The 24,114-nt window shown below is 38.4% G+C and overlaps 1 protein-coding gene across 3 annotated transcripts in view; it reads right to left on the bottom strand.

The window, feature by feature from the left end:
* asic2 (acid-sensing (proton-gated) ion channel 2) overlaps positions 1-24,114 on the bottom strand; it is a 330,404-nt gene that overhangs the window by 7,923 nt on the left and 298,367 nt on the right. For all 3 annotated transcript variants that reach the window (XM_057347073.1, XM_057347074.1, XM_057347072.1), the window contains exons 5-7: positions 13,014-13,164; positions 6,942-6,998; positions 1,967-2,120 (exon numbers count right to left, since the gene is read on the bottom strand). In XM_057347073.1, coding sequence (XP_057203056.1) covers positions 1,967-2,120; positions 6,942-6,998; positions 13,014-13,164 — 362 coding nt within the window. The remainder of the gene's footprint in view (positions 1-1,966; positions 2,121-6,941; positions 6,999-13,013; positions 13,165-24,114) is intronic.

The raw sequence follows: 24,114 nt of genomic DNA, 5'->3' as shown, positions 1-24,114 counted from the left end.
TAGTATGAATAGATTTCAGACGTACAGCATCTGACATGTTTTATTGCCATGTGACCCATATACTCTTTGACCTATGACGTATTACCATCAACCTGTACCTAGGCGTCGATACAAACATAATTTATTCACAAGAAATTCATTCATCAGTACTTACATTTAAAAAAGGAAGTTTTCTGCTATTTTTATTTGATTAACTTTTGAAATTTGACTGTTGCTCAGCTCCCGTGGCATCATGGGATAAAGTAGTGTCCATCTAATGCACACGCATAAATCTCGGCAGAAGCAGTAGACCATCCGGGTAGTTCTCGCCTACTGTTTTGTGCATACTGAGGTTTCGGACATACTACTCGTGACTCATACTAATTTTCGCCTACTATATAGTATGGAAGTAGGCGATTTCGGATGCACTGTATGTTCTTGATGCAGCTCCTAACAATACAGGTTGTCCTTGTTAGAAAAGTGCAGGCTTGTGATCATTAACAAGTCCACGCCAGTATCTCTGTGATCTTGGATATGAGGTGGCCAGTGTTGGGCAAGTTACTCTGGAAATGTAATTAAATTACTGATTACTCCTTTTAAAAGTAATCAAGTTACTGGTCTGATTACTTTATTTCAAAAGTAATTAGTTACACTACTCGTTACATTACTCATTACATTACTACCCCCCACCCCTCAAAAACACAAAATAACCTCTTTAGCCTTCTCAAGACTAAACTTTATTGGGAAGTGCATACTCTTATTTTAATACATTATTTCTGCTTATTCCATGCTAAAGCCTGTCATAAATAACAATAATAATTAAACTCTAAATACTAAATATTTTAACTTAAAACATTTTTTCATACGTTAACTAGTATTTCTAAACCTGCATACTCCATAATGTAAAAAGTCTCTCCTTAGTTTCTTATAACTTGTATATCTTAACTAGTGCTTCTGCATATTTCTATGATGATTTCTTCGTCATTTAACAAATATAACAGCGTTAGAGCAGCAAAAACTAGTCTGACAAAACATAACATGTTGCTAATAGCAGCCTGGCACTCAACAGTAGAAGTTGATTCATTGCTCTCTGTGCCCGGTGACGTTACTTTCTCCAGAAGTTTAACCATGCTGTACTGCCCTTTCAGGTTGTTTTTCGCGGGAGAGAGGGTTTTGCTTCTACGCACAACAATGTTCTTGCCTTTGACAGACATAAACTCCAAATAATAATTGTATTTCCAGCTACAGAACGCATATGTTTCTCTCTCCATGCCGAGTTTGTTTTCGCTGGTAGTACCAAAGATTGTCTTGTGATAGGGAGATGTATGGGTCTGTAATACTTACAATTGGAGCATAAAGGCTAACATCGATCACGAGAGGCACCTCAGCCAATCATATCCGGTGTCTAGTCTCCTTGCCTGCATTCCGCGCGACGATGGCATTGGCCGTTACAAGTTTTTATCTTAAGGTGGCAGGCTTTCCATGGAGTGGCTTTGGCAGTACTTTCCGCGCAGGCGCGTTTCACTTTGATGTCGCAGGTGCGACAGGCAGGCATCCAGACTTTGAAAAAGCTATTTCGCTTTTTACAATTTAAATGATAAAACGATACAACGGCAACGATGTAATGCAGCTGTAATGTATAGTTACCTGGGCTTGGAACTATAATCTAATTACTATTTTAGGAATTATAACGCGTTAATTTACTCCATTACCAAAAAAGTAATCAAACTACAGTAACGCGTTACTGCCCAACACTGGAGGTGGCACATTAACTGGTAATTTCACAAATTGGTGGCAGTAATAAGGTGTGTTACTTTGAAGTATAAAGCCAGCAAAGGGTATTACGAGGACAACAATTAAAAAGTTTGGAGAGTTGCGGTGAAATCGCAGGGCAGATGAAATACGTCTGAAAACTTTTAGATGACGAATTCAAAGTGGTTTTGATGTGCCGGGATCGGAAAGCCCCTCGTGACGAGGGTGCACTCACGTGATGTACTTCTCAGATCTGTTGAACTTCTTCTCCAGGTAGCGTGCAGAGGTTTTGCTGGGGATCTTGACCATGGAGAGCTCTTTGTTGTATCGGGTCATGTTACAGGAGCTCCGGCAGATGCAGTTAGTGCCTTCAACAGACGACAGAGCAGCTGAAGAAACAAGGAGGTAAGCAAAGCGAGGTGTATATGAGAGAACGGAAGAAGTACAGAAGAAAGAGAAAAAGTCATGATGAAAATGAGGAGGGACAGGAAAGGGTACAGAGAAAAAAAGGAAAAAAACATGTCAGTTCATTTGGAAGGCAGTTTTCCCGGAGAACGTTCTATACAGTATATGACAACCCTGTAGAACATCTCACAAGGTGAAGAACATGGGCTTGTCATTTCCTTCTCTTCTCTTTGATGGCCTTTTCAATGTTTCATTCTGACGCATACACACACAGACATAGAGATCGAGACAGTATAATTCCATTTTTGGCCTTGTCAAAAAAGTTTTAAGTCACCAGTGTCAACGCTTGGCAGAAATACATTACCACTTTAGATTACCTTTAGAAAGATGAGCAGCTGTAAGGAGGTTTCATGAAAACCACCACCATCAAAGGACAAAACGCAAGGATGTGAATTTAGATTTATTTAGATTTCAGTTTCTTTTAGAGTCTTTTTGTCAGGTTTAACATTTCAGATATTAAGATCCTGTTGAAATTGGATTTAGTTCTTAGTTTTATGATACTTATAATACTGTACCACTATCCGAGAAAACTCTACTGCATTGAAACTGTAACCTCCACTTTTCCAACTGGACAGTTAAAGGTTGACATATGAGTTTCATTTGCTTGATGTCCGACAACTAGGGTAATTTTATCCTGTTAGTAATCATAATAGTCATATTTGTAAAATAAATAGCAGTTATGTTTTGTAACCTCCATCGAACATTGCGTCGGTCAGGTGATGAACCTGCAGGCGCTCCCCTCTGGGGAGGAAGACCCAACCTCCAACGTGTTGTATCCAGTACGCGCACTGCTCCTCTACTTGGACCGCACGCAGAGCCTTAGAAGCTCTGAGCAGCTCTTTGTCTGTTTTGGGGGACAGCACAAGGGGAGGGCTGTCTCCAAATAGAGATTGGCACACCTGGTCGTCCAGTATATTGAATTCCTCACTCTTGGTTCCCCTGTCGGTGAACCTGTGAACTCCCCTCCGGTGGGTTACCCCACCTGGGTTCTGTCCCCCCCTACTCGGGCTGGCGCATTTTTTCGCATGTTGTTCTCCCCACCGGTGAGACCATGTTGGTGTCTCCACATGTAACCTCCCCTTGTGGCAGGATGTGGTCTCCGTAGCACGCTCTTCAGCAAGGAGAGCAGTGCTTCCCTAGTGTTCCTTACAGTGCCGGGCGGCGTCTCGCTAAAAGAGATGAACGCCACCGTCCGTGACGGCCATTGGTACGAGCCTCTCAGGGTATGCTACTAAGTACTGATCCCACTGGAGGATTACGTCTTGCAGTAGCGCTCACTTGTGACTCGCTAGTCTAGTCAGTGTCGCTCCGCTTGAGGTCGTGATGCGGCTCAGCGCCATGGCGTGTACAGATAGGTCCCCAGTCTGTCTCTCAACACAACATCGAGTCCGACTGAAGGGGAACGTCTCGGTTACAACTGTAACCTCCGTTCCCTGATGGAGGGACTCACTGCAGCGACCGGGAGATGCCTCTCAGGTTCCTCAGCCCAAAAGATGAGTGAATGGCCGCGGCCACTTCCCTTTTATACCCGTATGCACAGGACTGGCGTGCATGTGCCATTCGTCAAGCCCGTTGGTGTTTTAAAATTCCTCTCGGAGATGATAGGTTCTCAAGATCAAACCCCAGTCTGTCTCTCAACACAACCTCTCGTTCCCTCCATCAGGGAACGGAGGTTACAGTCGTAATCGAGACGTTCTCTAGCCTGTTGCTCAGGGCTGAGATATTTTGCTCATGGCTGTGATTTCTAATCATCTTATAACTCGCATAACCTGGAGACAGACTCTGACCTTTCAGAGGAACATTTTGAAATTCATCCATCTCTGCCCTTTTCTATCTCTCCCTCCATTTCTTCTTGCCGTTTCCTCCCCCACTCAGTACAGCCCTGATTCCGCTACCGTCATGTCATTTAATTGGAGAATTATGTTAGATATAACCTCCACTACACACACACACACACTCACAGACAAATGATAAGACACACATTCACACGAGGGTATTAAATCTGCCAAATTTTTGCTAATCTTTAAAACTCCTCAATGTGTGATCTTTACAGCACTGTTCACATCCCTAAGACCCATAAATCTCCAGTCGTTGCCTATGGCAGATCCTGTGCTCTAACCCCAAATGTTCTGGAATAGAAATGGTTTGGGATTGTATACTATATTTGCAGTATGCAGTGTATTTACTGTTCACATATCAACACTTTTAATGCATAAAATAGCTGAATGACAGTATACTTTATATTTTAAATATGTAAGTCATATACATATGCGTCAACTATACATTTAAATATACATTATATGTTCAATAGTTCAGATTTCTGTATGGGCATTATTTTAAATTTGAACAATGAATAATGAATTCAGGATTTGTAATAATAATTGTATTGTTTTCTTTTATTGACAACCTAAACTGAGAGGATTTCTGAGAGCAGTTCCCCATTTCATACCTCTAATGGCTTCTCAATCACGTCTAAATGCGTTAATCTGCATATTGTTCTATAGTGAAACTGAGAGCATCTCGTTTCTTTCTCCTCTGGGTGCTGGTGATAATTTCTTTTTCACTTTGCCAAGGATAAGAACCAGCTGTCAAGCATTTTGATGCCAGCAGCTAAAAATTTTCAACAAGCTGTTCAGCCACTTTTTATGTGCCGTTACGTCTTGTCAATTGAGGTCAAAGTTTTACACACGAAACTTTCAGCTGTTCAGAATCCTGCCTCTTCAATTTTTACCATTATCCATCATTTCACACACAGAGCTCAATATGAAGGTAAATTGCGTATCAAATAACCCGAGGAAGCTGTTGGAAAGTCTTGCGTGTTGAACAGTTAGAAGCAGTACATTTCTCACTGTGTTCTGATCTGTTTCCTCATTTCAGGAAGATAATTAGTGAACTTAGAGCCAACCTGCTTATTATGTATGGGATAGACCGCTGGTATATGTTGTCAGATGGTTTCGTAGTGAGAGAGTTAATGAGGGCCAGACTATGTTCTGTTGGTAGGGGTTTTGCACAGTGCCGTTCAAGCCTTTGTTTTTCCATGAATACATTTACAAAATGATGACTTAATTGGGGTATGCTGGCAAGGGACATTTAAAGTTCAATAAGGAAGTCTCGGTGTCAAGAGAAATCAAACTTGGCAAAGAAATAATAATTTATGTGAGAACTAAAGCATATGTTTACAGTTATTCCACACAGTCCAATGTATGTATGTATAAACCTCAGCCTAGAATCCAGCTTTTTTACAAATTCCATCAATTTTGCATTGATGTTACATAAAAACATAATAAGGACTGAATTTGTCTTCCTAAATCCCACCCCCCTCCTGGGAAAATCATACGGATAATATTTAATTTCGTATTTATATCACACAAACTCACAAAACATAGATGTGTCATTTATTAAATGAAAGCTTTCACTCTCAAGAATATTACTATTTTACCGATGTACCACCACAGGGTAACGTAACATAGACAACTTGTCAAATTCAGAGAAAGATATTCGGAAGAATGCTTGTAACTAAACAGTTCTTGGCCACAATTGACTCCCACAGTAGGAATAATTGCTTTATAAATTTCTTGTGTTGAACTGTGTTGAACACAAAAGAGGATATTTTGAAGAATGTAGAAAAGCAATCAGTTCTGGGGCAATGTTGACAACCATTGTCATTTTTCCTACTATGGTAGTCAATGGTGGCCAAGAACTGTTTGGTTACAAGCATTCTTCCAAATATCTTTCTCTGAATTTGACAAGTTTGGTTACAAATATATTTCTCTGTGTTCATAGGAACAAAGACATTTACACAGATTTGGAACAACTCGAGAACGAGTAAATGATGGTAGAATTTTTATTTTGGGGGCGAACTGTCCCTTCAAGAGGTTAAGCTTTTCAATTTACGGTGACACTGGAAGTGTTCTCACTATATACTTTTTTGGTCTTTCATTTTACACTATTTTCTACAATTGGTCCATTTAAGCCCTTTAAAGGCTGTGCCTTACCAATAAAAGACAGAAAGCAAATGCAGAGCAGATGATGAAACGGGGGCAGCGGCTGCTGCTTTTATTAGTTTTTCAACAAAATTGGATTTTGTGCAGGGTCACTGCAGTAACAGAAGCCTGCGTGTGTGACATGAAGCAAAATGAGCATCAGCATTCAAAACACATTTCAATTGTTCAGTCGGTCTCACTGGTGAGACAGGCGGTCGTGTACACCTTGACTTAAACCACATCTACAATGCAAGCAAGCAGCATGTCCAAACTAGCGAATTGAAAGCGCTATGGCTGGCTTACACGCAGGGCAAGTGATATTTTGCTCTGTATTTTACAATACGGCATATATATTTGCACACATATTATGATAACAGAAAACAGTTTGTGAGCGATTGTCACTGTGTTTTTTTGTTTGTTGACAAACTGTCTTTGTTTTTTATTGTGCAACCAACAAAAAAACGTGTATATTGCCATGACAACAGCAAATTATATGGCAGCCGCACATGCGAGCTCCAGAACAGAGCAAATCTAAAACTGCTCTGCGGCAACATCCAAATTCTGTTATTTGGTCCAAAGCAAATATCTTGTTCCATTGAAACACCATTAACTATATATAATATCTTGGGGTAGGCTAAAAGAAAACGTCATCGTGTCAATAAAAGTGTGCAATACTAATACACCCAACACAGCTCTTAGTGTAGATGTTTTGTTTTTGAGAGTGAATGTGAGTTACACAAGTTAATGAATGATGACACTCACCAAGAGCAGGTTCAGCACAGTCTTTATACTGCTCAGGTGTGCAGTACGGTGAATCACCTTTAGACAAAGAAACACAGCGAGAGAAAAGGCTATTCTTTATTCAGTCGTCTTCAATGAATAATGAAGCATTCAAAACATGTTTTTCAAACATTTCTGAGAAAGAGAAAAACAGACCCAACCTTCAACTCAATGCAGGAAGTAAATAAACTAGCACAGGGTGTACTATACTAAACGGACAGAACATTCGGTGGTCCTCACTATTAAAATACACCAATATACCTCAGATTATGCTATACAGTACTTTACATTTTATAAAGTCAACAATTCTGTGAGAAGGTTTAACGGTATTGGAAATCGAGAGCAACCACGAAAAGTCACTTTCCCGCCTGCAGACGTATAAATTGTGTGTGTCAGTTGCTCTTTGGTAAAATGTACATTACACAGCAGTCATAATCAGTTAATGAAATCTATAATTACAGTATTAGAGCCGTCTGTCTATATCTGAATGAGACACAATCATTATGAGATAATTGCTCTATCCTGAGCATCCAGTGATTTGAGGTTGGCACCTTTTGGTCACCATTAAAATAGACTACAAGAGAAAGGTTAACATGGAAACTGTGAAGTGTCATTATAAGAGACCAGCTGGAATAGAAAAAGAGAGCTGCGGTGCCAACTAATATCCACAGTTATTATAAAAAGCAAGTCAAAAAGAAAATAATTCACATGGAAAATAAGGCTAATGAAATTGTGATTTCAGTCATGAAAAACAGTCTATGTATCATCAGCTAGTAAAAAATAAAAGGAATAATGAAAGTTTCTGGCTCCTTTAAACTACCGTTTTATAGTCTGTGCCATCCGTTTGTGGAAATGTTCCAAACAACCTCTGACCGACAAAAACCAAATCAGCTTTATATTCTGACCCCATGACAGCAGGTTTGCTCAAGTTATCATACGCACAATGCCATGCTGATGTGCTTTCCGCGGTCATGTGAAATACAACCTGATTCAATGACTTTTTATTGGGAATTAAAGACTTTGACAGGGAATTACGGAGACAGGATGAGTCCCTGCTGGTTTGTTGTGACAGGCAGTACAAACATCACATGTCATAACTATTCAGTCAGAGTCTTTGTTAGTGATGTCTTCATTATGCCTTTCATCTGATTACATAAATCCAATGAACACGCAAAACGATTGACAGGCAGACAGTGACTTAAACTCATCCTGACTGGCTAAACAAAGAATTCGTTTTTTTGTTTTAGGGCATGTCAGAGCGACAGATGTGATATTTTACCCACTTCAGTTGGCAATAAATGTCCCAGCAATATGGAGATTTTATGCATGCCAATCCATAAATTTGCTTATAAATGGTTAGTTCCAGTCGTTGATTCTGAATGGTCAATAGCTTTGCTTTATTCGCAATAAAACCCAGCTACACAAAAAAGGTGCTTCAAAAGGTTCTTAGATGCCATAGAACAGAGGTATACAATTACATTTACATTACATTTATTCATTTGGCAGACGCTTTTATCCAAAGCGACTTACAAGTAGGAGAGCATATAAACATTTTGTTAACACGCTAAACAGTACCGTTAGTTTACAAGGCCAAGCTACTAGGAGGATTAAAGCTGGAGTAGCAAAGGAGAGAATGAACAACAAGATTGGGTTATTGGTTAGTCAAATAAATGCGGAACAGGTATGTTTTGAGCTGTTTTTTGAAAGTTGTGAAGGATGCTGCAGTTCGGGTGGAGGCTGGTAGTTCATTCCACCAAAGTTCCAAGAGGCCCCTGCTTATATTTTCTTCCAAAAGGAGGTCCGGACAGTATGTTTTTTGAAAATAAATACATATTTAATCAATTTAGCCTAGTTATATATATAAAATAAGATATGTAAATATATATATATATAATAAGATATGATCTTTTATCAGGCCGTTTATTTTATGTTTTGATAGTATAAAATAACAGTATGTATGTATGTATTGTAGGCAGTATGTATGTATGTATGTATTGTATGTACAGTATGTATGTATGTATTGTAGGCTCTTTGGCATTAGGGGAATGCCCTCTTAATAAAAGTCTAATAATTAATATTTGTAAATAAAAAAAACTACTGACAACATACAAACAGCAAATGTAATGTAACAATTAAAATGCTTTCATCATAAACAGAAAACAAATTTACTTACTAAATTAGCCTTTCCATGCCATTCATACCAGAACTACTTCTATCTTTAAATAATTTCCCAATTATAACGTTGTTCATTATAAAATATGACCCTACTTGTGAAAAGCCAGCAAAAGTATTTGTATTATACTGTTATCTACATAAAATCATTCTACAGAATATTCTGTGAAAATATAACAACAATATCTTCAATATTGACTTAATAATGCCATTTAAAAGATTGAAATCTTAGTGAAAGTAATGCTTGAAATTAATCTTTGATGCTTGTTATTGTCAGGGTCCTGTCCTTCCTGTTCGGAGTTTTCGTGTCTTGTGGACAGGGTCGTGACAGTACCATGTCTTGTGTGTGTGTTTCGTCTTGTGTGGAGACACGTGGCGATTTGTTTTGACATTTCGCCGCTTGTCCTCCCGTCTTCCGTTTAGCTCCGCCCCCTTGTTTCTCCATTAGTGTTTCATCTCCCTCACCTGTCCTTCACCGTCCCTGTATAATTATCCCTCGTTAATGTTTCCTTATTTAATGTCAGTTCCCTATGTCCCTCGTCTTTGCATTGTCCTTGTTCTCCAGTATTTGTTTGCCTCACCTTACCTTGCCTTAGTGTTCCGGATCCCTGTTTGCTGTGGCCTTATTATTTTGGATTTATTCATCATGTTTGTTTTATCCCCTTGAAGTATTACAGTTTATTTACTTGTTTTGTTTGTGACCGTTTTCCCCATCGTGGGTTTTTTTGTTTCTATTTGTTATTAAAAGTTTATTATTGAACCCTTCACCTGCCTGCGCTTGGGTTCTGTCTCCCCACGAACGTGACAATTATCTAATAATTAATTAGATTATGAGTCTGTAACCTGGGTTTTCACAGGGTCACAATGTTTACATGTTGATCAATAATGCTAAAGCTAAATGCAGATAAAAACGTTATTTTATGAACCATATCACAAATCTGGTCGAAAGGTTGTAGAGCAGTAACAGTAAACAGACTGACAGATACAAATACTTTAAAATTGCTGCATTTTGTTTACTGTTGTGTGTCCATTTACCTGCTCTGTGTCTGCACCACCGTTGTTAAAATTAGCACACGTCTGCTACTCTTCATGCTGCGGGTCTTTGGTTGGAGAGAAGCAGCGCGCGCGGAGCGGAAAGGGTTAAAATGAAGCGCGTTTGGCGCTAGATTAAGATGTAGCGGCAAAAGATCAATTAGATAAATGTTCCTGAGAGCGTGTGATGCGATTGTCAGTTGTGTAGACGCGCGGCTCAATCTAAACAACCGATCATAGTCAAATGTTTTAAATGGTTTATTAGGCTATATCTCGCGGTCCGGATGGAACAAAGCAAAGGTCCGGATCCGGCCCGCAGTCCGCCAATTCAGGATGACTTCCATAGAAGAACCTTTTGGTTCCATAAAGAACCTTTAACATCTGAAGAACCTTTCTGTTTCACAAAAGGTTCATTGTGAATGGTTCTTTGTGGAACCAAAAATGGTTCTTCTGTGGCATCGCTGTGAAGAACCTTTTGAGCACCTTTATTTTTAAGAGTGTATGACCGCTTCACCTAATGATTCTGTGTACACTATGCACCCTTAGCAATGTAAAGACAACTTTCTGTTGCTGGGACTATTTTTTCCAGCGGAAGGAAAGCTTGGAAGTTATTTTATATAAGACAGAGGTGTAAAGAGTACCTGAAAACCATACTTAAGTAAAAGTACAGATACCTTGCAGTGAAAATTACTCCATTACAAGTTACAAGTCACCAATTCCAAAACGACTTGAGTAAAAGTCTTTGAGTATCTGATTTTAACAGTACTTGAGTATTTTACTCATACTGAATGTAGGCTCAAAGCAGCACTAGTCCTCAACACTTAAGAGACACATCAGTGAAAAACTAGAAACAGTTGATTTGTGAGGTGAGCAATCGCATTTATTTTCTTAAATCATAATAAGACTGAACACCTCAAAATTGCAACAAATCATGGTCGACACCATAACCTACGTCATTACAAACACCCTAAGTCTCATTTAAGCTCAAGTGCTCATAAGTAAACCAAAGTCCTTCAAAAAGGTCTCTTCAATATAACAGATAAATAAAATAATGTTAAGTAGAATTAAAAAGTCAAAGCCTTTTTGCACTGGACATGCTGGTTTGGGCCTCATGGCCAGCTGCAGTCATGTCCTCATTTCACATACACTGTTAGCCCTTACCTGCCATTTCTACAGTAATACATTGGCAACACTGTTGCCAGCTAGTTACTGTAGGTGTTTTACAGTAAACTACTGCAATGGCTGTTTGAAGATACATTATAAAGAATCTATTAACGCACTTAAGTCACACAGTCTTAGATGAACACGTGTAAATAACAGATGAACACAATAAATCTGTCAAGATTTCACCAGAGGAGAATTAAAAACAAACATCAATAACATCTTCACATATTACAGACACCACTTTCACTTTATTTCTGTCATCTCTGTAAGATGGATCTTATTGAGATTGAACTCTAGTTCATAGTGGTTCAATTGTGTTTTAAGTCACCATTATGGCGATCAGTGTTTGCTTTGGTTGGACTCTTTGACTTTCTTGTAGCTTTAAAATGTACACTTATACAATAACACTGAAAGGGACTTTACAGGAACCGCAACTTTATGTTTGCTTAGTAACTGAAGATACATCTGAAAGAATCCAATCATTAAATAATAATAATAATATAGCATTTAAGATTTATTAAGATATGTTTGGTAAAGTGATCACATGTTGTAATGGAAAGATCTCTGTCAGAAAATCTTTCTTTGCAATTGAGACACAGTTAGACACTTGACATACAAACCTCATCAATGGTGACAAACAATCATGAATGAGTTTTGTACTATGTACCCAGCATGCATTGCAGCATGACGCTGTTCAGTTGATCGTCACCATTGTTGAGATTCATATGTGGATGGTTTATTTCTCTGTGTCCGACTCATTCTATAGGTTAATATGTTGTCTATATAGTGTGAGAGCACTTTTGAAAATTGAAATACTATACATTCTTTTTACTGGTTTACATCACTTCATGGCAATAGTCCCACCATATGGTCAAATTTTGAGCAAACATGTTTAGAGCACATTTAGGAAGAGTTAGTTTTAAAAACAAGAGCTTTTGTAGATGTGTGACCTACAGTAACTAGCTGGCAACAGTGTTGCCAATATATTACTGTAGAATTAGCGTGTAAGGGCTAACCGTGTATAAACCGCCAGCGATTGACATCTACCTGATACTGCACTCATATTCACATAAAGAAGCCATGTTGACAAGTTTTTGTAAGAGCAAAATCCACAAGATTGTAGTACCTTCATTGCCCTGTAAATGGCGATATTAATTATAAGATAGGTGTCATGCAAAATGTAATGTGTAATTGCATTAGTCATTACAAATGTAGTGGAGTAAAGAGTACATATACTTGTTCAAAAATGTAGTTAAGTAGAGAGTAAAAGTTGCTAATATCTTTAATACTCAGTACAACTACAAAGTAGCCAAAAAGATACTTAAGTAAAGTAACTAAGTACATTTACTCCAATACTTTACACCACTGATATAAGAATTATATATATATATATATATATATATAGTATATATATATACAGTATATATTAATATATTATAATATATTGTGTGGTAACGGTTTTATAAAGCAATAAAGTACTTCAGCCTAGTGCTTTATTGTGAATAAACCATGGCTAAAGGGCGTTGTTGATGCCAAGCGGAGTGCTTGCAACCATGCTTGGCCAATGCAGCCATGATTTATTAATAATAAAGCACTAGCCTCGAGTACCTTATTGCTTACTTACAACACCTTTATGATGAGAGGAAATGTAGGTAGAGGAAAGTTTCACTCAGACGAGAGACGTACCTGGCATGTATACCATCCTGCAGTTGCAGTTCTCAACAATGTATCGTGTCTCACACTCTATTCGACAGGCGGAGACGCTGTACACTTGGAAAAGGCCCGAATCCAGGGCTCTGGACACACACTCGCCCCACGGAGGAGGAAGGTAGGTCAGCTAAACAAGTACGAAAGGGTGCATTAGAACAACATTCACATATGCACTCATCCACATGAGAAATGAATGTAGAGTATAAAGTTGGATTCACATAAAGTGAACCCTCCATCCTTCTTATGGTGGCCACCATGTTGTGGTCACATTCTATACCATCAGGCGTCAGTGTAAAGTCCAAGAGTACTGTGTAAAGTCTAGTAAAGGATTAAAAATGCAAATTAGACCTTAGTCACAGTACATGCCTTCAAGTATTGATTTTTACACGAATGGAAATGAAGATGAGAGGAACAGACTCACAGTCTGTACACTTGTATGCATTGAATAAGGTTTAACACCAGTACAATCTATTGAATACACTGTGTTCCTATTCCTCACAGCCTCGTTTTCATTCCTATCAAAAATTTAAAATAGTGCTATCCTTACTGAGGACTATTGGGAATGCCATATACACACAGTTGATCATTCTTTCTGTTCTGTGCAAAAATTATAAACAGTTGCCATTATGATCATTTCATTAAGTAATGATTTAAATGTGGCTTTACAGATGAAACAGGACATTTTATTTAAAGGTTTTAAAGAAACATAAGCTTATTACAGGCATCCTGCTGGAATGTGTGTAGTGGCTGGAGTGATATTTAATGTGATACAAATGACTCCTACCATACAGTAGAAACAGTCCAAAAAGCCCCTCCATGAGAAAATGCCTGATAAACTAAACCATCTTTTCTGTGAACATTGCACCCAACAGATTGAACGGGAGGAACTGGAAAAACTATAAGGCAGAAGGTGACAAAAGTAGTAAACAAAGAGGGTGAAAGTGTGGCACAACTAATGCCTGGCTGGCAGAAAGGAGAAGGAGCCCACCTGCCCGAAAACAATAGGTCACCTAAACCCTCACTACCCAAAGCATACTACCGACTATTCCACGCAAGCCAGCTTTATTCAGTCTCAGTGGGGGGATCATGGGTAATGAAGTCTTGAGACTAGTAGGGCCAAATGTGAATAATGAGCTGACTTGTAAAGGATACGAGGGAACATAATCTCTTTCCAACTGTTCCTGGAAACCGCCAAGCATCACAGGCACAGATTCAAGACCTGATATCTCACGGCAACTGATCAGAAGAAAGATATCTGACAGGCAAATGAAATTTGTCGGCGGTGATGCGCAGATAAATCAAAGTCAATTTTGACGTGGGAAGATTTTAAAGGCCTGTCTTACCTCTGTGGAGGGATTTGAAAAAATAAACCTAGTTTCTGGAGTATCACAGGGAAAACACTGACAAAAGCTGCCTGCAACAAATGATTTTCCCCCAAACAAACTTAATGAAGTTCTTTAGCAAACAGCATTTTTAAGAATCTCAATTGCATTTCTCCAGCTTGAGCCTTTTATACTTTCTTTGAACTGCATGAAAGTGTTTATTTATATCATGATCAGAGGTTGTGAAGTGATTTATATACTAGATAAAGCTAGACACAACATTACATCAACAGTGAACAAAAAGCTTATGTTATCATAACTTGTTAAATGATGACATCAGTTTTACAATCAGCTCTTTCCATTACTGCAAATCAGTACAAAGCTGTATATGAGAAATCATTTCAATTCAATCAATTGAAAACGCTGATATTCCATTTCCTTAAATTATTCATTAATGATTAAAACAGTGAGTGTGTAAATCAAGGCTCTGTCCTTCACGCTGACCTTCTCTTTCAGCTCGGGTGTGTGTGTGTGTGCGTGCGTGCGTGCGTGCGTGTGTGTGTGTGTGTGCCTGCTGCATAATGTGTAATTACTCTATCTGTGATCACACTCAGCTTGTTGTGATGGTTGTGAGACTTGACAAACCACCTTCTCTTTAGTTCATCATTAATGCAGCAGTCATGAACAATACATGAGGTTACGTCTCGTCTTCTGTCCTTAATCAACTTCACAATTAAGACACAGAGTGCCAATATTGGAACATTGCAACAAAAGTTGTGTCTCAAATCACTATTAAGAGGTCATACAAAATATGCCTTGAGGGCAAAATCTCTTTGTAAAAGCCAAAAGTTAAAAGCCAAGTTCCTGTTGCCTGGTCTGAAATGTACCATTACTAACAAGGACAGTTGAGAGTTAAGCTCTCTAACCCACACTTACACCATCTCACAGAGCCATGCAGGTAGTAACAAGCCTCTTTCTGCTAAGTGCTCCACAGTTTTTTTCCAAAATGAAGAAAAGCCTTTTTGTGTTTCTCTGTCAAAAGGAAAGATAAAAAACACAAAACCATTTGGTTTTTGTGCCGTTGTTGCTGTTGTTTTCTATGGAGCGAAAATTGTGCCTAAACTTAACAAACAAATCCAGCGTTTTGCAAACAAACGTAACCTTTTTTGAAAAAGAAACTAAACTCTGAAACAAACAGAAAGCGTTTTACAAATACATAATGCAATTCGAGAGAAAATGCAAAGGTGTAACATATAAATGTACTGTGTTTAAGTCTCACCTTTTTATGAGATTCTCTCAGCTTGATTTTCTCACAAATGTGACGTCCAGATTTTCTCACAAATGTGATCGTCCAGATTTTCTCACAAATGTGACCGTGCAGATTTTCTCACAAATGTGACCGTGCAGATTTTCTCACAAATGCATGTGCAACAGCAGGTGGTGCTATTGAGAATTAGTTTCTATAGGAAGAAGCCATGAACATTACCTTGAGTGCCACCCTTGCCAGTGCCAGAAACTAAATTAATTTCATTCATCAAGTTTCATTCAGTTAGTCTCATGAAATTTATTGAAACTGTTAATAATAATCAGTTGCTGTTCTTAATAATAAATAATGAATTATGCATTGGTTTTAATATACAAATAACATACAACAAACTGGATGCATTTGCAATGTTGTCACCCCTTCTACCCCATCTCATTCTCTCGTTCTTGTTTCCCAACTGTTTACGTTCACAAAACAAACTATATTTTCAAGGATACTTTCTTATAAGGGAATTTTGACATAATTTTGTGTTTATATCAGGGCTTGCTCTAGGCATGGGCAGGGGTGGGCTGAATCCCCCTAAACATCTGTCTTGCCCACCCAATGAGAATCAAAAAATAACACCAAAAATTGTTGTATTTTCTATTGGCTGAAAGCAACGTCACTCTTCACTTCACTGCTCTGGCTTTAGTTTGTAACAGAGAAGCATGCTACATGCTACAGGTGGAAGCAAAATACTGTGCAAAGGAATTTTAGACGCACTGCACATATGTAAAATTAAGCATGTCAAATTAATTGTGCAGTAAAATCAGATTCATTTCTTCGTTTTTGCGGTCTTATTTGTGCTGTTAACAAACAGCTATTATTTGCTTGCAATATATAGGCTAGATTTTAACCTATTGACTTTCAGTAATGACTGAAAGCTCCATCTTCCGAAGCTCCCGCTTCAGAAATAAATCTGTTTCTCTCCATCTCAAACACCCCAATTCACGCTGCAGGTGGTAGCGAAAAAATGTGCAAAATAGTTCAGTTTAGGCGCGATGCGCGCTCACGATACCACATAAAAAACAGCAGACACGATGTAAAGTTCATTGTGCAGTGTAATCAGATTAATTCATTCAATTCATTAAAAGAAATTAAACAGAAATCAGTGATCGTTCAGTGAATGGGGAATGTTCTTAGCCCACTTTATTTTGTAGGCTTCTATTTATGTCCAGTTTACATAACCGCTTTATTTAAGGTGTAAAACATCAATGAAATGTTGTCTGTTTTTTATATTTATATAAAAATAAATCATTTAAATCCTGCATGTATTGCAGTCATATACTGCAGTGTTTGTTGAATTCCAACAAAAGCAAACCTCAAGAGTGACTGAGCACGATAACAAACTAATTTAAAAAAAAATCTGGGTTATTTCATAAAACATTTTTTTACGTTTTCTAACGTTTTCTTAGTTTTGTGTTGCTTAAAACTAAATATGAACTTGTTTTTGCTGTGTTCTGTTTTAAAAATGCAGATCATCTTTTCTGTTTTCACCAGTTTTCACCATCATTTTCTCCAAATAAATAAAAATAAATTATATGAAATTTGGGAGAAATGTTGTCAAAAGTTCACAGAAATAAACAAAAATATCATTTTACCAAATCACATTCTTATCAGAAAAAGAGGAAAATACTTTTTAAATGGACTCTTAATTTTGTCTGCAGCTATACTGTCTGTGGGTTGGGGTATATCCCCACCCAGGATATCTGCAAGTCCACACTTCTGCACCTGGCAGGAACCGGGCCTGATTTATATTTATTTATATTTTTATATGTCATTTTTTTGTAAGATTTCAGTATAGTATTTTGCGCTCTTTCTGAGATGCGACTCGGTTTTTAGTGATTTTTCTGCATGAAAGTTGCACTGATCATATGTTTGACTTTTATACATAACAACTCATAGATAAAAAGTATTTAACATTATGTCTAAACACTATGGCATTAAAGTAGAGAGCTTTCTAGGCTATAAAAATGGAAAAGCAAATAAATCTCGTGGCAGTTGTTTCAGTCAGTCGTCGGCTTTGTTTGGTTGCCATTAGCCTATTTAGGTTTAAAATGAATGCTGCTATTTTTTTGGCTATTTCAAGCTATTTGGGCAATTTTTGCAATAAAATAAACCAGCACAAAAAAACAGTAATATAAATCTAAGTCAAACAATTGAACTATCTGCTGTTTTGGGAGAAGTTGCATAACTGAGAAAATCTGTACGATCACATTTGTGAGAAAATCTGACGTCACATTTGTGAGAAAATCTGGACGGTCCATTTGTGAGAAAATCTGGACGTCACATTTGTGAGAAAATCTGACGTCACATTTGTGAGAAAATCTGACGATCACATTTGTGAGAAAATCTGGACGATCACATTTGTGAGAAAATCTGGACGTCCATTTGTGAGAAAATCAAGCTGAGAGAATCTCATAAAAAGGTGAGACTTAAACACAGTACATTTACACTCACCTAAAGGATTATTAGGAACACCATACTAATACGGTGTTTGACCCCCTTTCGCCTTCAGAACTGCCTTAATTCTACGTGGCATTGATTCAACAAGGTGCTGAAAGCATTCTTTAGAAATGTTGGCCCATATTGATAGGATAGCATCTTGCAGTTGATGGAGATTTGTGGGATGCACATCCAGGGCACGAAGCTCCCGTTCCACCACATCCCAAAGATGTTCTATCGGGTTGAGATCTGGTGACTGTGGGGGCCATTCTAGTACAGTGAACTCATTGTCATGTTCAAGAAACCAATTTGAAATGATTCGAGCTTTGTGACATGGTGCATTATCCTGCTGGAAGTAGCCATTAGAGGATGGGTACATGGTGGTCATAAAGGGATGGACATGGTCAGAAACAATGCTCAGGTAGGCCGTGGCATTTAAACGATGCCCAATTGGCACTAAGGGGCCTAAAGTGTGCCAAGAAAACATCCCCCACACCATTACACCACCACCACCAGCCTGCACAGTGGTAACAAGGCATGATGGATCCATGTTCTCATTCTGTTTACGCCAAATTCTGACTCTACCATTTGAATGTCTCAACAGAAATCGAGACTCATCAGACCAGGCAACATTTTTCCAGTCTTCAACTGTCCAATTTTGGTGAGCTCGTGCAAATTGTAGCCTCTTTTTCCTATTTGTAGTGGAGATGAGTGGTACCCGGTGGGGTCTTCTGCTGTTGTAGCCCATCTGCCTCAAGGTTGTGCGTGTTGTGGCTTCACAAATGCTTTGCTGCATACCTCGGTTGTAACGAGTGGTTATTTCAGTCAAAGTTGCTCTTCTATCAGCTTGAATCAGTCGGCCCATTCTCCTCTGACCTCTAGCATCAACAAGGCATTTTCGCCCACAGGACTGCCGCATACTGGATGTTTTTCCCTTTTCACACCATTCTTTGTAAACCCTAGAAATGGTTGTGCGTGAAAATCCCAGTAACTGAGCAGATTGTGAAATACTCAGACCGGCCCGTCTGGCACCAACAACCATGCCACGCTCAAAATTGCTTAAATCACCTTTCTTTCCCATTCTGACATTCAGTTTGGAGTTCAGGAGATTGTCTTGACCAGGACCACACCCCTAAATGCATTGAAGCAACTGCCATGTGATTGGTTGATTAGATAATTGCATTAATGAGAAATTGAACAGGTGTTCCTAATAATCCTTTAGGTGAGTGTATATGTTACACCTTTGCATTTTCTCTCGAATTGCATTATGTATTTGTAAAACGCTTTCTTTTTGTTTCAGAGTTTAGTTTCTTTTGCAAAAAAGGTTGCGTTTGTTTGCAAAATGCTGGATTTGTTTGTTAAGTTTAGGCACAATTCTCCATAGTTTTCACCTGAGGGTTAGGTGATGGCTATTTTATTTTTAAAATAGGATTATTTGTTTTGTATCTATGAATATGACGAATGGTAGATTAATATATGTGACCCTGGATCACAAAACCAGTTTTAAGTAGCACGGGAACATTTTTAGTAAAAGACACAACAACATTGTGTGGGTCAAAATTATTATTTTATTATTAAGTTTCTTTTATGCCAAAAATCATTAGGTTATTAAGTAAAGATCATGTTCCATGAAGATATTTTGTAAATTTCCTATCTTAAATATATAAAAACTTTATTTTTGTGAGTGGATGGTCTGCCACAGTGCCCCTGATTAACAACTTCAAAGGCAATTTTCTCAATATTTAGATTTTCTTGCGCTCTCAGATTCCTGAGTTTTAAACGGTTGTATCTCAGCCAGATATTGTCCTATTCTAACAACTCATATATCTATAGAAAGTTTATTTATTCAGCTTTCGGATTATGTAAAAATCTCAATTTCGAAAAATTGACCCATAAGACTGGTTTTGTTGTCCAGGGTCATATATACAATTAACTAATGATTTTATTATTCTTATTTTGATTTATTATAAATACTGTAATAGTATACAACAGTTCAAGTTTGCCAATTTGTTTTGTTTGCAGATATATTTAGTATAACATCACTGGGATATTTCACTGTATCACTACTTATTTGTTAAATTTAATTTATATCTAGTTATCTTATATACAGTATACATTATATATAATATATATCTACAAAGCTTGAACTTATCATGTTTAACAGATAATATAATATCACTTTAAATGGCTAAAATGAAACGTTGGAAATGACAGATTGTTTTTAAATTGGCCATAAAATGACCTACGTTTGCGTATTTGCTGGCAGAGTTAGAGATGGACCCCAGCCAGACGGACCACTAGAGATGCTCTCAAATCGAGCAACAAGAGTTTAGATTGACAGAAGGGATCTGAAAAATATCCTGCCGCCGGATGATTTTAGTTTTTTCTGAGGTTCTATAAGCGTCAAGATAATTAGCCGACGCTAAATTTACAGGCTCCCTGCTGACACAAGCAAACAGATGGAATGAAAAGAGAGAAAAGTGTCATTCAGACTCAATCTGTAAACTCAGGACACTTCAACCTAATGAAAATCCCAGTAGCTGCATTTATAATGCATGGCCCCAGAAATTGGAAGCATTCACCTTGTTTGTTCTTATTCTCTCTCTTTCTCTCTGGGTCTGTTGTAATGGGTCTTTTGCAACAGCATCAGTGATGCATTACAGTCCCTGGCTAGGACATCAGAGCTAATGATAATTAGTTGGAGAATCACCTTCCTGGATACTTGATAAAAACCATGATGTTCTCCTGAATCTATAACTTTTAATTCCATAGCGGTATTTGTTCAGTTTATTAGAATGTACATATTTAATGCTGTCTGTCATAGTGAAATGATGAAATTGTTAACAGCACCCAAGAAAAATAATATCTGAATCTAAAAGATATTTTAATACAACAATTCATGGCCCAATATTATGACTGTCCAAGTGGCATTCCAAGCAGTGATAGACCGATATATCGCTGTGGCCAATATATATTTTTCATTATCAGCATCGACCGACAAATGTTTCTGTTCGGCCACTATACAGTGTGTCAGCATTTTGTTCCTAAAAAAAGGGGGGAAAAGTACATTTATTCGAAAGGCATTGTGTTATACCAGCCTCTTATTGGCCACAGTGCTTTTTTTCGGCATCGGCCCTTAAAAACCATATCGGTCGACCACTAATTTCAAGAGTGCCGATATTTAGCATAACAACACCGTCTATGTTGCAGACCACATAGGCAATAAACAGCACATGAATGCAGTTCATGACTTGCCTGGAGCAAAAAAGGATTTTCTGGAAATTGAAACAGTGTTTTCTCTCACCCCAGGATCGCTCTAGTGGAGTTTCTCTTACTAGTGAGTAGGAAATCAGTTGAGGTACTTTAGCTCCTGTGCCAATGCTTAAGTGAATGTCTCTCTCGGTGATCTCTTGGTGCATTTCAAGAGACAGAAAGACAGAAAGAGTGTGAGAAAGAGAGAGAGAGAGAGATGGACGACCATGAAAAAAAAACGTAAGACAGTGACAGATAAAGAAAGTCCTGAAAGGAATATTGATGTCCTTCCTAACCTCAACATTAAGCAGATAACTGAATGCAACCTTGATTCTCTTACAAACATCAGGAGCACCTGAAGGGGTGTACAGACGCACTAAAAGAGAAACCCTACTCACGTCATTTCTGCTGGATGTGTGTCATAAAAGCTTCACATTTATAAAAGGTTCATGAGTTCGCCTCGCGATTATAAGTACGGTTAATAAGGGACGGATAGAATGCGTATTTGGCGTGCTGTCCCGGGAAGAGGGCTCCGAGCTTGGTAGTTCCTCTGAACTCGGAGCGCCCGCCCCTTGTCCGGGGAGATGTGTCCGGTATATGCCCGGACTCGGGTCCTCCCCCGTTATACTTTCGGTAAAAACAAGCTGATGGTGAGGAGTTGGGGTGGAGGAGGGATGCTGCGAAAATGAATGAGAGAATGAGGGTAAGGCGTCTTGTCTATTTGTAGGGTTTTTTCCCAGAGCTAAAAGGACGATTGGTGAGATTGGTTATAGGAAACCAGCCGGGTTAATTATCTGATTGGTGAGATTGATCATAGCAAGCCAGCCGGGATAGTTATCTGCACGTGCTACTCCCAAACTTTGTTAATAAAACATCATGTTGCAAAAATGACACACATTTGAGTCAAAAAGGATGAACACGGCTGCATACTATCATCATTAAAGGGGTCATTGAGTTTGTCGTGATTCTTTGTGTGATTTGCAAATGCAGACACGCGCGCAAGGTGAATAAAGACAACATAAGTCCTAATAATCAGTAATTAAGTTCCAACTAGAGGCAACAAATGTCGTGTTTATAATGGGGTTTATTGTCTTTGTTGAGTCGCGACGAGACATGGCGTAACACTGGTTGATCACTAACGGCAAATCTTTATAACATCATATATAAAAGGTAAAACAGTTAGCTATAGTTTTGAACTATTTAACATAATATATTTTTATAACCTTACCAATCCTTTACATCCTGCTCAAGTCGCACTGGCAAAGTTGATGTATCGGCTTGATCATCTTCATTTTCAGGATCAGATTCGGGCTCGAATTGATAAGGAAAGTACCAATGACATTTTATCACCTGTCAGTACAATTGCGTGGGAACATGATGTTCCGAATATGGTAAGAGGCGTTACATTTCCGTCACATGCTTGCAGTATTCGACCAATCACTACGCAATGGTTAACTGGCCAATCATAGCACACCTCGCTTTTCAGAGCGATGAGCTTTGTAAAAAATCTGCGCGTTTCAGAGAGGCGGGGCAAAGAGGAGATACAAACATGCACGGTATGTGGAAAATAAAGCGTTTTTTAACCTTAAATAGTGTATACACATTGCATTACATCTAAAACAAACGATAATATTCGTTTTAGCCGTGTCATATCACCCCTTTAAAGTGGATTTGTGATCATGATCTTTGTATTGTGCTGCTATCATCGCAGTGCTATCAATAGCTGAATAAAAGCAAGACCATTCACTGCTTGCCAAAAACAGGCCTAATGTTCGTAAATGTAATTATACACCACAACTATAGAGGGTTGAGGTTACTAGTGCACTATCATTAGCCGACATAAACATAACAATTAGCATAATTCAGGAAAGCAGTAATCCTGCATAAACATAATAAAAAGAAAGTGCCAAAAAGCCTAAATTATTTCAGCGATGTGCTACATTGTGCTGTTAGCAAGCATGTTCATTGCTTCATAAGACACTAACACAGTCATCGTAACATGAGGCTGTTTGTTTGTTTGACCAATGCTGGGCGGGAGATGAGCACACTTTAGCTTTAACTATTAGCAAAGGGGGATTTGAAAGGACTTGCAATGCTGGCTTGTTTTCCCTTCATATCGGTGAGACTCATGACTCACTGCAAACAACTGGCAGTGGATATGCTGATAGCAAGGTCACGGCTGGAGATATTGAAGCCTCACAGCACCAAGACAACATAAAGTAGAGGAATTAAAACATACAGTGCAAACCCCTTGATGTCTAAAATAGTAGCGAAGCAGATATCATAGTGAGCAGTCACGCTCAAATATTAAGTCAAGGGCCTTCAAAAATAAACGGTACGAGAATACAAGCACTTTGACCACACACACAGACACACAAACCTCTACGATGATTCATTTACATCTCATTTAGAGAGCTTAAGACAGAGCACCCTGAGGAGCCTGACAAAATATAAACAGCACATGAATAGAAATGTAGAGCAATGAGGAGCCTGAACACATGGACGTGCATTAATTTACTGAGGCACCTGATATTAACATTCACTTTGGGTGATCTGATCACAGATGGACAGGTGATACACAATTCTGTTTACACCTCATACTGAAATCAATCTCTGTTAGACAGCTGGCCAGAGATCTTGAGACCTAAGCTAATGTCTAGGGCTGTCACGATAAACCGACGATAAATATCACGTGATTTATGCACAGCTTTTGAGTGAAGTATGGGAAAATGCAGCATTTTCCCATACTTCACTC

The sequence above is a fragment of the Triplophysa rosa genome, linkage group LG11 (genome assembly GCF_024868665.1).
Source record: "Triplophysa rosa linkage group LG11, Trosa_1v2, whole genome shotgun sequence".
NCBI lineage: Eukaryota > Metazoa > Chordata > Actinopteri > Cypriniformes > Nemacheilidae > Triplophysa > Triplophysa rosa.
The sequence above is the reverse complement of the archived record's forward strand: the minus strand, read 5'-3'. Positions and strand labels throughout refer to the sequence as shown.